The sequence below is a fragment of the Myxocyprinus asiaticus genome, chromosome 8, assembly GCF_019703515.2.
Source record: "Myxocyprinus asiaticus isolate MX2 ecotype Aquarium Trade chromosome 8, UBuf_Myxa_2, whole genome shotgun sequence".
Taxonomy (NCBI): Eukaryota; Metazoa; Chordata; class Actinopteri; order Cypriniformes; family Catostomidae; genus Myxocyprinus; species Myxocyprinus asiaticus.
In genome coordinates, this window is record NC_059351.1 from 1733504 (window position 1) to 1749828 (window position 16325).

The window sequence follows — 16325 nt, forward strand, 5'->3', positions numbered from 1 at the left end:
CATTGTGATTCCAGCCTTAAACCACATTCAGAGGTGATCATGGATGCATATGTCCACATCGCATTTGTAGTGTAATTAATAATGCATCCTAATGTGTCCCAGATAAAATCAAAAGACAATCTACTCATGTAACGCATAATCATTGCGCCAAAAACGAGGGTTTTGATATCAACATGCAGTGACACACTGATGTATGAAGTTATGTATGTGGTTACAAAAGCAGACCTTCCCTTTCGATAAAATTTGATCACAAGTGGTCACTGGAGATGCATTGTTACGTAATTGTTAACTAGATGTAAACGGCAATCTGACTTACAAATTCAGATCACCTGAAATGGATATTAAAGGAGTAGTTCACCCAAAAATTTCATAATTTACTTACCTCATGTAGTTCCAAACCTGTATGACTTTCTTTCTTATGCAGAACACAGAATGATACATTTGAATGATTCTCCTGGTCTGTCTTTTCAATAAAATGGTACTTTATAGTGACTCTCTTTGAAGCTTTTAAAAAGTATGTTGGAGCGACCTGCTCCTCCCTCTCGTCATCGTCACCCCACCTCTGAGGGCCGTCCTTCAGCCAGGCTCATGGGGCAAGAGAAGAGTAGAGGCGCATAATTAATAAGCCACATTTGGGCAGCGGGGCAATGAGGCACACCTGATTTGTGTTTAGCTACATCACCACCAGTGCCAGTCCTAAATTTTTGTAAAACATTTGTGTGGGGGGGGCCCCCATCAGTATGTTTGTTACACTACTTATAATTTCTTTGACAGTGTGGGGGCCCCCGGTGGGATCGGGGGCCCTAAGCAACTTGCTTAATTTGCCTATAGGGAGGACCGGCACTAATCACCACTGACAAATAAACGCAGGTTGCTGTACTTGAGTACTGACTATAATCTTTAATCAAATTACAACCAGTCAGTAAGGGGTTTGTGATGGGGTAAAAAGCTTTTGCTCTAATGTTTCAGTGTAAATTTAAACCAGATATGATATCCATAACTAGGTGAAAAAATTGAGGGAATTCAAAGGAGACCCCAATAATCTGACGCTGGCTGATTCCTTCATGTTCCTGTTGATTCAAGTGCCACGGTTAGTGCCACACTGGAACTCACTTATCAGTCAGATACAAATCTAAATGTTTATGTGTAATACACTTTATTAAAAGGCAATTCAACAATGATTGTGTATACTTTAAAGCTTTGAGGTGCGTATCGAGGCTATGGTACTTCAGCAAGAGTTCCTCCCATCCTGTTCGACCATGAGTCGTGAGATTAGCATTGTGCGTCAGGCTACTGAAGGTAAGAGCATGCTACTACACTACTACTTTTTGCTACTCTTTTGAAGTTCTGGGCCTGGTTGCAACACACCCCTTAAGTTAAGAAAACCCTTAGATACAATTGTAAGGGAATTGTCACTTAAGGTTTTAACTTGCAACTACATAATTTTTTCCAACATATTTTTTGAATTTCTATTGATCATTCCACAGAACTACTGACTTGTGAAGAGCTCCATGCCATTCTACATTTGGTTCTCCAAGCAGGAAATATCATGAATGCTGTAAGAATTGTCTTTCTCGGTCTCTAGCTTTATTTCTGCTTCTTTCTGGTGTTTCACACTCTTTACCCATTATCTGTCCCTTTTAGTGGACTTTTCCCCTAATCCTCCCTTGTCCTGTCCTCTTTCCTTTCAACTACTTCACTCCAAACATCTTTCACTGCATTCCCTGACATTTTAACAGCCAAGAAGGTTTAATGACTTTTATAGCATTGACCAGACAATGAATGATGTCTCTGTCTGTTCATAGGGTGGCTATGCAGGCAATGCTGTGGGCTTCAAACTGTCTTCGCTGCTCTCTCTGGCTGACACCAAGGCCAACAAGCCTGGCATGAACCTGCTCCATTTTGTGGCACTGGTAATTATGCGCAAAACTAAATAAATATATAGTCTCCTCTAGATCTGATTAAGATTCACTGAATAAGTTTTACCAATGTAATGCTTGCAGTTGAGTTCAAGAAGGGAATCTTATTTTGTGCTGTTTAGTTAATCGAATTTTAGGCTGGTACACTTATCTTTTGAAAAGTTATAGGCAGCCAGCCGTAGTACTAACAACAACTTTTTAAGTTGTTTAACTGCTTTGACATGGCTTTTTCTATAACTCTTCTCACACAGGAGGCAATGAAGAAGGATGAGGCCCTTTTGAAGTTCCCAGAGAAGCTAACACATGTTCAGAGTGCAGCCAGGTAACAACAATATTAGTCTCAACCTCAGATGGCACGCCCACAGTCCATTCACTGACCATAGAAAACAATTTCTCGGCTTACGAAACTTCCGCGAGTGGGAGCACACAGTTTTTTTATCAGTTCGCCTGGGTTAGTACCATCTTAAATCTTTGAAAGATACTCAGAGTTGGGGGCCTGGGTAGCTCAATGAGTAAATATGCTGACTATCACCCCTGGAGTCATGAGTTCGAATCCAGGGTATGCTGAGTGACTCCAGCCAGGTCTCCTAAGCAGCCAAATTGGCCCGGTTGCTAGGGAGGGTAGAGTCATGTTGGGTTAACCCCTCATGGTCACTATAATGTGGTTCTTATTCTCAGTGGGGCGCGTGGAGAGTTGTGCGTGGATGCCGCGGAGAATAGTGTGGGCCTCCACACGTGCTGTGTCTCCGTGGTAACACACTCAACAAGCCACGTTATAAGATGTGCAGATTGATGGTCTCAGACGTGGAGGCAACTGAGATTCATCCCCCACCACCCAGATTGAGAAACTAAACCACCACGAGGACTTAGAGCGCATTGGGAATTGGGCATTCCAAATTGGGGAGAAAGGGGGAGAAAATCTCCCCCAAAAAATATTATCCATCTATAGTTTAAAAGTTCAGTAAATAATGGAACATTTTCAGTTAATGCAACCTCTGATGTAATGTAAGTGGCGTTGTCTATTTTGCACGGGTAAGTGTGATCAGATCCAATCACACTGGAGACGCATTGCACAGTGTAAATTTAATCCAACTAAAAACATCAAAATACTATTTAGTTACAAAATGCATGTTAATGTCAGATGTAAAGGAAGCCACTAAGTAATTCCCAAACTTTGCAACAGGTTTCTATGATTCTGTACCAAATGCTTTATTTCACCATATTGAAACAGTGTTATAAGAGTCACGGAAGCATTGCTGTATATTCCTTAAGTTTGACATCCTTTATACTTTTCTCCGTTCCCTAACTTCTCTTCTTTCTACTCCTCTTCCTCAGTCTTTCTCTTACATATTTATATTTTTCATTGGTGTAGAATTTCAGTAGAAAATATCGAGGGAGAGTTTTCCTCTCTCTATGTCAAAACACGATCTTTGGAGCAGAAGATTCAGGATGACCATGAGCTGCAACAGCAGCTAGATTCCTTTTTGCAGGTAAATGAATCATTCCCTCAATTAGAGTTCCACAGTATTGAAAAGTGTCTAAATTGTTGTAAAGTGTCTTGAGGCAACATGTTAAACCCCATTATGTTAAGTTGTAATTATAAAAAGTATTGGATTGAAAAGCACTCTCTTCCTTCAATAACCAATGTTACATTTTTTATCTGATCTCAAAATGTAGTATTTTGATTTTCATTTATGAAATGTTTTTTATGCCATTTAGAATGATTCACCTGCTTTTCTGTTGTTAGACCTCTATACAGGCCCTGCAGGACCTTAAACGTTGCAGGTTGGACTTGCGCAAAGAGGGTAATACCCTCATTGACTTCTTCTGTGAAGACAAAGACACCTTTAAACTGGATGAGTGCTTCAGAATCTTCCAAGACTTCTGTCTGAAGTTCAAAAAGGCTGTAAAGGTACACATATTATTACTAACATACAAAAGTGAGAAATATGACCGATCAAAAAATACTGAAAGGAGTCTATCTGTCAAGGACTTTTGGGCATCCCACCATCATATTCTCACACACATGCTATCATGCTCACTCACACACATAGAGGTTAAATTGGGATTTTGGAGGTGGGGAATGTTCCGAACCGTACCGGCCCAATTGAACCCCTGCTCACACATACTATCAAACTTTCTCTCTCACACACACACACTATCAAACCACTCAAAGCCTCTCATACACAGTCATTCTGTCTCACACATGCACAATCAAACCTCTCTTTTGGTGTGTGTGTGTGTGTGTGTGAGAGAGGCTTTAGGTGTGTGTGAGAGAGAGTTTGATGTTCACAGTTTCTGATTGGCCGAGTATTTCGTGCCATTTTCCCTCCTTTCCCTACAGATGCAGTCGACAAAGATGCCCCGCCCACTCATGTGGGGAAAGTAGCCCTGTTACCATAGTTAGTTAGTTATTCCTATGAGGAAAACAGTGATAAATATCAGATAGATATGGCTATTGAAATGATGAAAAACATAGTGAATGACAATGTTGTCTAGTCTTTTGAACTTAAAACAAAGCCAAAAAAAAAAACTAAACAGAACTGAATTTGTGTTGCCACAGACAACAGACAACAACTGTGGTCAACTCTGAAATAAACCCTGAACTCTGAAAACTTGAAAATTGGTCCATTTTGTATTTACTGTACACTGTTTTTGTTGGAACCCACCCAATAGCTATTATATTATATTATATTATATTTTAAAGTATGCAATTGTAAAATATTTTTCCAAAATTCACACATTACTTTAAGACTCTCAGATTAAACCCAGAAGCCCTTGTTTCTCATGAAGAAAAACCTTTGAGATTCTGTGTTTCTTTCTATCTTGGCATTAGCAATCTAGTAAGCAGGCATGACACTGGGCTCCTCTGCCACTGCTTTTGTCATTTAAATAGCCAAATCTATCTGATCATTTCAAATCACTGACTAACTATGGTAACAGGGCTATTTTCCCCGCACGAGTGGGCGGGGCATCTTTGTCGACTGCATTTCAGGGGAGAGGGGCACGTACAGGCAAGGAGCAAAAATGGGGCAAAATACTCCCCAATCAGAAACTATGAACATCAAACTCTCTCTTACACACTATCAAAGCCTCTCACACACACAAACAACCCAAAAAAAACAAAAAAACATTTGTTATATGCATGAGAGAGGTTTGATAGTGCATGTGTGAGTGGTTTGATAGTGTGTGTGTGAGAGAATATAATGGTGTGTGTAAGTGGTTTGATAGTGTGTGTGAATGAGTACGATGGTGCGTGAGAGAATAAAGTTTGAAATATGTCTTGATTTGCCTCTCATATAAACAAAACACAGAACCTAACCCTAACATCCACTACTATTTTTCATGTATTTTGCACCCTTTCCGGAGCGCCTGTGGCGTTTTTTGAGTAACAGATGCGCTCTTGGATGTAATGTGTTTTCACAGAACTAAACATGTTCTATGTTAGTCACACCCTCCTATAGTGATCTCTTGTCCACTCTCCTGCAGGACAACCTGGACAGGGAACTAAAGGAGGAAACCAGACAGCGGCGCTTACGAGAACTGGAGGAGAGACGGTTTGCCTGGGCTGCAGCCAACAGTGAGAAAGGAGGTTTTGGTCGCAGCAGCAGTGAAAACGATGTTGACATCCTAACCAAAGAAGGCCTCATGGACTTCTTGCTTCAATCAAGATCTCAAAGCCCCCACAGTCATTTGGGGCGCTCAGCTAGTGCCCGCCGTTACCATAACACCACTAGTGACCGCAACGTCCATGGATATAAGGAGCTGTTCTCTGGGTCTTCAGCAACCGATTTTGCCAAATTCAGCAGCCTCCCACGCTCAGGCAGGAACCATCAAAGAAAGACCATGGCATGGCTCCTCTCACAGGATGATAATAGGGAGCTTGGCCCACAGCATCAGGCTTACCAAGAGAAGCTAGCATCTTTACCAAGAGCTGAGACAGAACCCATCAGTCCTTTAGCTAGATGCTCAACTTCTGGCTACAACATGAACAATGATCCCTACAATAATAATAATTACACTTCTCTCTCGGAAGGTGGAGTTACACCTCGATTAAGTAACACAAATAATATCTTTCGGGGGACATCTGGTCATGGTGTTGGACCCACAAGTTTTTGTGTGGAAAAGCACACGCTAGTTCCTGGCCTTCAACCATATGAGATAACCAGCCAGATAAATAATAACAGTCATGTTTCTTTGAACAACCAGTGTGAAGTTCTTGTGACAGATCTGGAAAGGGAAAAAGACCCTCCCAAAGAATTTCTCCTTGACACCCCCCAATCTAGTAGGAGTTCTGATGAGGAACCCAAGCTAGATGAAGTATGGAATGACAAAATGATCTTATCACAAAAGGAGGAAGTGGACACAAGCACCTTTTCCTCAACAACTTGTGACACCCCATTGCCCCTTGATCCCTCTATGTCCAATAAGAAACCTGTGCTGTATGTCATGGACTGCACTGAAACTGATTGTTCCATCATGATGGACTGTTCTGATATTGAGAGTTCTCCCATAATTAATGAAGGATCTGGACTTTCAAGAACCAACCCGGACACCAATTCCCTTTCTTCCAATTTGGAGTCCGCCAATGATAACTCTGTGTCCACATCAGGCGATGAGCCTCTTGCAGGAAAGGTCAATCAAGAGCATCTTGAACCAGTCAGTCCATCTGTAACTACTGAAGAAGCAGAGACAGATAGCTATGACACAGCTGAGGGGCGGAGAGTTGGTGAGAAGGCGGTCCAGACCTGTAGCCCCAAAGCAAAACTTGTCAAAACCAAGACTGTCTCCAGAGCAGTGGTTACTCATGCCAGCCATCCTACAAGAACCCTCACATCAACTGAGACTCAGAACATGCGTAAAGTGGTGCCCATTACAAGGCAGAACCGATCTAGTAGCAACATGAGGAAAGTAGAAAAACCTCCTGGACATGAAAGCACTGAACCCAGACGTCCACTTCGTGACCAAAGCATGCCAGCCAGAAGAGGTGAGAGGCAAGGTAGACCTCGGCATTCCAGCCTCCCTCCAGAGAATCCCAGGGCACAAAGAGGAGCAACGGCTGGCAACTCTCACTGGGCAAGGGACTCAACTCCACGCAGACCCTCCGTCAAGAAAACAAATGCCAAACCTATTCGTAACATTTCAAAACCAGCACCAGAGGAAAAGATGTGTCGTTCTACTATGCGTGCCTTGGCCCAAGCACAGGCCCAAGGAACCTCAGAAATAGCTGCACCTGCAACTCCCAAAAACACCCCCAAAGTTCCTTCTTCTCTGCCTAGCTTTGCTCGCAACACTGTGGCATCTTCTTCTAGATCTAAAAAAGACTTGCCCCCACCACCTGAAACAGGAACACCATTAAAGAGCTTGACCTTATCCAGAACTAGCTCTCAGAGATTGACTCCTGGAGGTAGAAAAGATTCTGTCAGTAGCGGAGCTTTCCCAAGGGGTGAAGATAAACTAGGAGGGTCTTTAAGGAGGGTTCAGAGTGTAAGGGCTTCCAGTCGAAGCAATCAAGGCAGTGACACACCCTCTCTACAGTCTGGACGAGAACAATCCCTCAAAAGTAGCAGTTTCTCTGAGAGATCCACACATACTAGAGACTCAGTTTCAAGCAGGACCAATAAACCCACATGGAAGTAGAGAGGACATATTAAGTTCTGGGTAAAAACAAGGCAGATAAATGTTTTTTTTTTTTTTTCTGTGCATAGAGTAGAGCTACAAAAGGAGCACTTGAGCCTCTCACATTGTTCTGAATGTATGTACAGTACAGCCTTTAAAAATGTAGCTAAAATCGTGTAGCTAGATGCTCAGCAGGAGTTTTAATGATGATGTAAGCTACTGTCATCATTTGACAGCACATTTTAGTAGCACTTCCTCATCCACACAAGGATGGTTTTGATGGCCTTTTCTTACATACACTTGGCACATATCATTAACTGTCATGGACTCAAACAGTAAACACATCAATCATACATTTTACTTGGTGTTAGATTATATTTTAATCGTTACTACACAGATCATATCTGTTTTCACAAATTCATAAGGAAAAACAAATAGGAGATTATTTGTCATATACCCATATGTTTGCTTCTTATGTAATATTTAGTAAAAGTAATGCGAACATAGTTTACTACTAGGGTGACATTTCCATTAAAACAAATTCATGAACACTAATGTTCCAATCAAATATTCACCAACACTGTTTTTGTGCATATTGACAAATCAAGTTGAAGACTTTTGATGAATGTCTTTGAATGTTATCCAAATACAGTACACCTTAGTGCTGATGCAACGGAAATTGAGTTCTACAACTAGTAGTTCGGAGATGTCTCTCCAATCATGTTTTTGGAAACGTTAAAATCTTTAACAGCTGCTGAGTTGCTTTGAAATTTTCAGTTTGCCTTTTCATGCAGGTTACAAGTCTTGCTGCAGGTGCCACTGTATTTGTGACTCTTTTGTGAACATACTGCTAGCTCCTTTTAAAAGCCATACTGCTTAACGAGAATGGTAAAACCTGGTGCTAGAGGGAAGGTTGTGAAGTTTTTAGAACTTTTTTGAGAAAGTATGTTCACTGTATGGATCAAATGTGGTTGTGGTTGAAACAGGTAGTGAACAAAAGTTTGTTTACATACAAAAGTATGTATTCATAAATAGCAAATCAGTGTTAATAAGCCTAATAAGAGGTGAGTGGTACAGTGGTAAAAGCTGTGCACTAGGAACAGAATGAAGCAGACACCCATGGCACTTTCTCACTGCCTACTAGGCTTTCTACATGCTCTTACACTTCTTCTGTGTGTCTAAGTAAGGGTTATGTAAAACAACAACTATTAGTATAAATATAGAATATATAAATAGGTAAACATTAATAGACAGTTGTCAGTTTATTTTATGTATAGCCTCTAATGTGCTGATGAAATCATGTGTTGATATCAGACCATGGCACAAAATGGCCTAAAATCATAATTTCTACCTCTATAATCATATTTGCCACCTCTTGTTTTGATATTCATATGGCTTACTCATCAAGTGAATCATTAGTTTTTCACAAAATTTGGGGAGTGTACCTCAGTTACAATTTACAATGCCTTTTTATGTTCTTAGAAAAGATACACATGTATTGACGTGTGTTTAGCACTGATTGGTTAACGTGCTTTTTTGGAATTCTTCCATGGCAACATGGAATTGTTGTTCCAGCTGAGAAGTTTACCCTAAAAAAAACAACAACAAAAAAACACTAAAAGCCTATAGATTTGGAGCAAAGTAACTTTCACGTCAGACAATTTGACATACTGTATGTCAATGTATGGTACTTCTAATTGATATTGCTTGAATTGTCTATTGAATGTTATTTCTGAGCCCTTTATTCTGTGATTGTATAATTGCAATCAGTATAAGCTAATCAATAAAACTATAAAGCCTATGTGAAAAATATATACATGTATATTAAAAATACATTTCACAGCATGCTGAACTGTTCAGTGGGAGTATTTATTCAGCTATGGCCTTTTTTTGAGAGAGAGAGAGAGAGAGAGAGAGAGAGAGAGCAAGACGCTGTCCACTGTATGTTTTGCTTTTTACCACACCCAGTGTACAACCCCTGTTTGGTTATGTGTGCCTGATGCAAATGAAGAATAGTCTGACAAACACAAAGAGAGAAATTACCCAAACAACAGTAAGTGATCAGGTGGTAGAAAGCACCCTTTTCATTTGCCCTCTCTCTTTACAGATATGATGTCCCCTGCCATCTACCACTAGTTCTAATGCTCAACAGCAACACCAATGTTATGACAAACATTGGCCTTTTCACACTGATCTTGGAACAGCCATTCCAGCTAAAAGTTCTTTGTTTTCATGTATTTCTTCAAAAACAATGCCATCTGCTGTTCATTCTTTGAAGGAGCAGTATTTATTGGGTGATGATGAAATGACAGCATTTTCCCACTGTCCAACTTTTATGGCAGTCTCTGTTGTAGCCCTTAAGTTGTCATGGCGATGCTGTTCCTGTGGAGAACAATTTACCCATAAAGGCTTTATATATATATATATATATATATATATATATGCATCACTCCAAATATAACTGTACAATGTAATTAAGTGGAAAAACACTTGCTCTTTGAGTGTACACAAACCTTAGTTTTACTGCACTCTATCACACTGGACAACATATAATTTGGCCTTTTTTGCAACTGATCAAGTGTGGTGTAAAGTGATGATGGGTGAAAAGCACTGTCAAAAAGAAAATTCACTCTACAGTAACACTGTTTCAAAGTGCAATAAAACAAGGAATATATTATACTGAGTTGGTGCCAAACAAATCTCAGATGCCCCCTCACTTCTGTAGGAATACATCACGTTAGAACAAGTAACATTGGGCCAGACAAAGCATTTACATTTATGCATTTGGCAGACTTACAAGGCACTAATTACAGGGACAATCCCCCCAGAGCAACCTGGAGTTAAATGCCTTGCTCAAGGACACAATGGTTGTGGCTGTGGGGATCGAACCGGCAACCTTCTGCTTACCAGTTCTGTGCTCACTACGCCACCACCAAAGCAGACATCCTTTTTTTAATAAATTATCAGAACAAGTGTAAAGAACATGTGATAGAGTACACACCGTACAGTAGCCTACATGGACTCTTACATGCATTACTGTAATGGAGTTTTGAAGACCTGTAAGTTCCCTTATTTGTCTATAGCAAATTGCAGTTACTTTGGTTAGGATACCTGCTTTCGTGTCTGAAGGTTTTAATGATAGATGCAACTGTAAAACGACTCAGACTTGTTGCCCAGTATTGTTTTACCATGCACAAGAAGATAGTCTACCAGAATAAAGCAGATATGATAAGTTATATCAGCTAGAGGTTGACCAATAGTGGATTTTGCCGATATCGATAACTAAGGTGGTGGGAAAGGCCGATAACCAATTAATCGGCCGATAGTTTTCAAAACCGATTTATAGAATGTCACAAAAAGTTACCTTATGATGGGCGCAGACAAAGAGTCCAGAATAAATCAAATCCCAGATGCAGTTTATTGTTCAACCAAAATCCCACAAATAACCAGAAAAAAAGTTTTGGTGCATAAGCAGGACTTTTAAGTATAAACAGGGCCGAAACACACCGGGAACTCTTATTTTGAAATGACGAAATGATGAAAAAACTATCGGCAACTATTGCCATATATTTTCGAACGATAATTGGAACGATAGTTCCAAAAAGCAACTATCAGCCCCCATTAATCGTTAAAACTGTTATATCGGTCAAACTCTAATATCAGCAGATAGCGTACCGGACAACTGTTCTTCTGTCCCTTCATGTTCCTCTACACCATCTCTCTGCCTTTCCATTCTCCAAACATTGTTAAGATTCATTTTTCCAAAGCATATAATCACCTGTGGCCCCAATTCATTTATCCTAAGATATTGACTAGTGTGTGAACAATTACTCACCGTTTACACATGGAGATAACGGTGTTAACTGAGTCAGGCTTTGACACCTTGTGTAAATCATTTTGAGTGGTTCTGCTTTCTGAATAATCATATGGTTAAACCATGTTTCACGAGTGCTTCTGTGCTTCATGAGGACATTCAGTGTCTTTGCTTCGAAGTTGGAGTGATGGTCTGGGGTATTGGGCCAATAGAATCAGTTTTAGTGTGTTACTGTATCAATCGAGAAAAAAGTATGTGTGTTCAGTGTACCTATGCATTGGATGACTTTGTTACTCATCTGAAGGTAAAATTTGAATTAGACCTATACTATAGATGTAATAGTGTTTGATGTTGTCTTCATAGTTTGAGTTTTGTACAAAATCAACTGAATAATTCATGAAATTGACCTTAATGCACGCTTGTCTGCCTTGTAAAAGCACTCTGCTTGCAAGAGGACATGTTCACATTGTGTGCATTCTGAATGGTTATTTGACAAGACTGTTATAGTTCACCCATTCATCGCACAATGCAAGAAGGAGTCTTGAAGCAGTTGGGTATCTACATAGTAAATGTAACAGTGTATCATGGTGTAATGGTGCATCGTGGCACGATACATCGTGGTTAAAAAATGTGACGATACACATCGTGGAGATTTGACATTTGTTTATTTTAATATTGGTTATGAGTCCTGAAATTAATGATAGTGCCATATTAATCTACTATTTATAATGCTGAATATGTACTGTATAATGATGCTATGCTATGTCAAATGTCATGTCTGATTTGATTTCATCAGTACATTTAAATAGGGTTTTAAGTAGGGACATTATTTAACTGGATAACATGCACTTCTATTAAATATGTATTTTTGAAAATAATATTTAGATGTAGGCTAATCAGAGACATTATTATTATTTTATCAAAATACAGCTTTCATTTAAAATATTTTAAATGCATGTAATCAGGGACAGTGTGTTAGCAGCATATGCATCTAACATTATTGCATATTTTCAGCAAAGCTAATTATTAGCTAATCTTTCCATTTGGGGTCACCGTTGCCCTGGTCCAGGCTGATTTTTAATCCCAGTGCATCTCCGATGGATCATAAAGGACTTTTAATAACAGTGCTACATTTTTAATGTTTTGCATATGTCTTTAAAATAATAATAATAATAACTTTTCTTGATTCAGGCTTAGTTTAAAGAATCGTAAACTGAACCGAACCGTGAGCTCAGTATAGTGAACCAAACCGAATCGTGAGATGAGTGAACTGTTACACCCCTAAAGTTTTAATATTTCTACTGGGTGTCCTGTGCATCAAATCTATTTAAAACTTCAGATGCATGAAAATGTTGTTCTCCTGGTGAGATCCATCGCATCTCTGCGCAGCAAGTTTAAAATGATAAAAGTACATTTATTGAATTTGTCATTGTTTCACTGACAACATGCGAATGTAGTCGAATGTAACGGCATCTTAGATCTGATCAAATTTGTGTAGACTATATATCACAAGGCGGTAAAAGTAACATTGTGAGCTGTAAATCTTGGGGTTTAGGTTCATTTTGTGTATAGGTGATGATTGTCAGTGTCCCTGTGTAGATTGATTGTATGACTGCCCATGATGTGAACTATCATTTACAGTACGTCATGACATTCATTTGTCAAATTTTTGGTTGAGATTTAAGCCACTATACATATGCTCACAATAGGCTGAATTCTCTGTCCAGCATTTCTCAATGAAAGATGATTCATAACATAATCGATTAGAATGATTCTACATTTATCGTCTTCTGTGTCCTCGGCCTTTTACACTTCCTCCCTGCTGTCTTGTTCCTCTCTGCTTTTCTGTTCGTACACCATCACATCTTTGCTCTTTCCTCAAATTTTTCAATGCATATCACTCTCACTCTCTCCACTTTCAACATCCTTTCCCATTTCTCTCCTTTCATCTTTTCCCATCTCCTCTTCACCTCATCCTCTTATTCCCTGCAGTCCTCTTCCTCTTCCCACTCCACCTCTTCTCAGTTCTACACCTCTACTTCTTCTCACTCTTTCTCCAGCGTCATTGTTTCTCTGCTCTGGGTTTTCACAAGGTGACACCTTTAATTCATAGCAAAGTTAATGTATGAGGGAACAATTTTGGGTGAGTCTTAATCAGCTCCCTTGTTCATTAGTCAAGGCACTGATCAGGGAGTCAGCCATTTATCTTAATCGCAAAATCATTCAGAGCACCGAAAAAAATCATGTGCTATTGGAATTATCCTACTTCCCACTTCTGAAGTGGTAATTACGAGTATGTCGTGTTCACGCCTTTGTTGTCGGAAAGAACAGGAAACATGGATGATGCCAGGTTTATTCATACTGTACATATTTCTTGAGGAACTTTTATTTTGACACCATGATACATATCACTCTTGCTGACTCTTGCATATCACTCTTGCTGACGATAATGGAATTTTGGTCAAATACAAGCTATTTCGTATTTTCATTAACCAGCCAAATGCACACAGCACATTGCGATCTTTCCTTATGATGAGGCTGGAGCCGTTGGGCAAGTCCAATAATGCAGATGAATGAGAAACAAGCAAATAAAAGATCACAATCTGTCAACGTTTTGAGTCACAATACATTAAATATAAAGAATAAAGAACACTTACTCGTGCTGTACATCCCAAGATACCAAACGAAACTATCTGCATTAAAAATATTAATAAACACCAGCCACTTTCTCCACATTTGAAACATAGAAACATTCAGGTGTGAAATGCCAGGAACACAAGTGCAAATTTGCTGTTATTCCTAATTTGAAATGAAAACATTCTAGCCAGTGGGCCCATAACCAAGGAAGTTTGGGGTATGGAACAGGGTTTTTTGGAGGGAAGCAGTCAAATACACCTTTTCTCTAGGTTTGTATACATGACAGGCTCTTAAAGGGGCAGGGTTAAAAACTGACAAAATAATAAATAGTTTTGACTATTGGCTTAACTGCCGAGCGCTCTCACATACGTCAGCAGATAAGAGTCTGATGATTAAATACGAGGTCAAAAGTTTTTTTTTAATAAATAAATAATGGATGAATCCTTCACAATAACACCAGTGAGATTTTGATTTCATGCTGACTTTAACACCTTGTTCAACATGAGAGCTACAGTTTTAAAGTCATTCTGTGCCGTTTTGTTCTCCAGTGGCACCATGAGGTTTTTAATGTATATCATTTTGCAGCTTAATCGCAACATTCTTTTAAATAATCACAATATGTTCAGCCCTGTTTTTTGTTTTTGTTTTGTTTTTTTACCAATTCCTCTATTTTACTCTCAGCGTTGAATCAGTGTTTTAATCACTGGATCAGACTGCATGTTAGGCTAATAAAAACATTTGTAGTTTGTTTATGTTAGTTTTCAGTGTCCCAGTTTAGAACTATAAAAACAATTGTGAATATTAAACATGATTTTATTTTATTAGGAGCTCAGTCACCAACACACACACACACACACACACACACACACACATGTTGGTGCAGCTATCATTATGAGGACTCTCCATAGACATAATGATTTTTATACTGTATGAACTATAGATTCTATCCCCTAACCCTAACCCTACCCCTAAACACACACATACACACACACACACACACACACACACACACACACACACACACACATGTTGGTGCAGCTATCATTATGAGGACTCTCCATAGACATAATGATTTTTATACTGTACAAACTATAGATTCTATCCCCTAACCCTAACCCTAAACCTAACCCTCACAAAAAACTTTCTGCATTTTTACATTTTCAATAAAACATAATTTAGTATGTTTTTTAAATGATTTGAATTATGGGGACACTAGAAATGTCCTCATAAACCACATTTATAGCATAATACCCTTGTAATTACCAGTTTATAACCTAACAAAACATTCCTCGTAAACCACTTAAACCTGCCCACACACACACACACACACACAAACACACACACACAAACACACACACACTCACACACCAACTCACACACACACACACACACACACACACACACACTCACTCACACACACACACACACACACACATAATAGAGGACATAATAAGGCAAAGAGAGACGCTTCTTCCTTACAATGTGCGTCTTTGAGATAAATGCTTTAATCTGCTCTCTGTGATGCCACCAACATGTGCTTTTGTACCATCTTATCTGTGGCTGTGAAATGTTACAATGTTTATAGACTGCTGGTGAAGTCTGCCGCATGCAACAATTTATATGGCACAGCTGACAATTAATTGTTTGTTTGCCATTTATTTATAATAGACATTAAAATGAAAAAATATATGTACTGGAACCAGCTCGAGTTTTTTTTTATTGTTTTTAATTAAACAATGTTTAATTGTTGTCTATTTACTATGTAGTTAGGATGTTGAATGATTTTATTAATAACTGTATTATTAAACCAATAATATTTGACTGAAGCTCAACTAGATATGTGAGGCCACCTGAAGTTCACATTTACTGAAACATTTTTAGTACTTGTAAATGAAACATGCACATGCACAACATCCCATCCTATGTACTGTCACATTACAATAACCATCAGAAACATGTATCACAATTTATAAACAGATTTCAAGAGTGACTTACATGTATAGAATATTACAACAATCACTACAGAACCATTCTCACTCCTTTTTATTTTAAAGACTTTATGTAATATATGGCACTTATTTTGTGGTAATTAATTCTAACTTGACAGCCCTGCACCCTTCCTGCATGTCTGGAATAAGTTTATCTGCACCGACAGACTGTGCACTGACGTCTATTCAAGGAAAATATGGCACTCTGATATGAGAAAGTGTGTGTGTGAGTGTGTGAGTGGTAACATTTTCGACGGTTAGACAGACCTCTGTGTTGCTGCCTGCTGTCGTTATGTACATCAGAAATTGCAACTCTAACGGTATTGTATATAATCACTTGAAAATGCT

General features: G+C 39.1%; 1 protein-coding gene across 1 annotated transcript in view; it reads left to right on the top strand.

Annotated features, from left to right (window-relative positions):
* Window positions 1–9831, top strand: part of fhdc1 (FH2 domain containing 1) — a 34614-nt gene extending 24783 nt beyond the window's left edge. Inside the window, exons 5-12 of the mRNA XM_051704993.1 lie at window positions 1005–1090; window positions 1199–1299; window positions 1488–1558; window positions 1806–1913; window positions 2171–2241; window positions 3292–3409; window positions 3667–3831; window positions 5409–9831. Coding sequence (XP_051560953.1) covers window positions 1005–1090; window positions 1199–1299; window positions 1488–1558; window positions 1806–1913; window positions 2171–2241; window positions 3292–3409; window positions 3667–3831; window positions 5409–7559 — 2871 coding nt within the window. The 3' untranslated portion in view covers window positions 7560–9831. The remainder of the gene's footprint in view (window positions 1–1004; window positions 1091–1198; window positions 1300–1487; window positions 1559–1805; window positions 1914–2170; window positions 2242–3291; window positions 3410–3666; window positions 3832–5408) is intronic.
* The last annotated feature ends 6494 nt before the right edge of the window (window positions 9832–16325 follow it).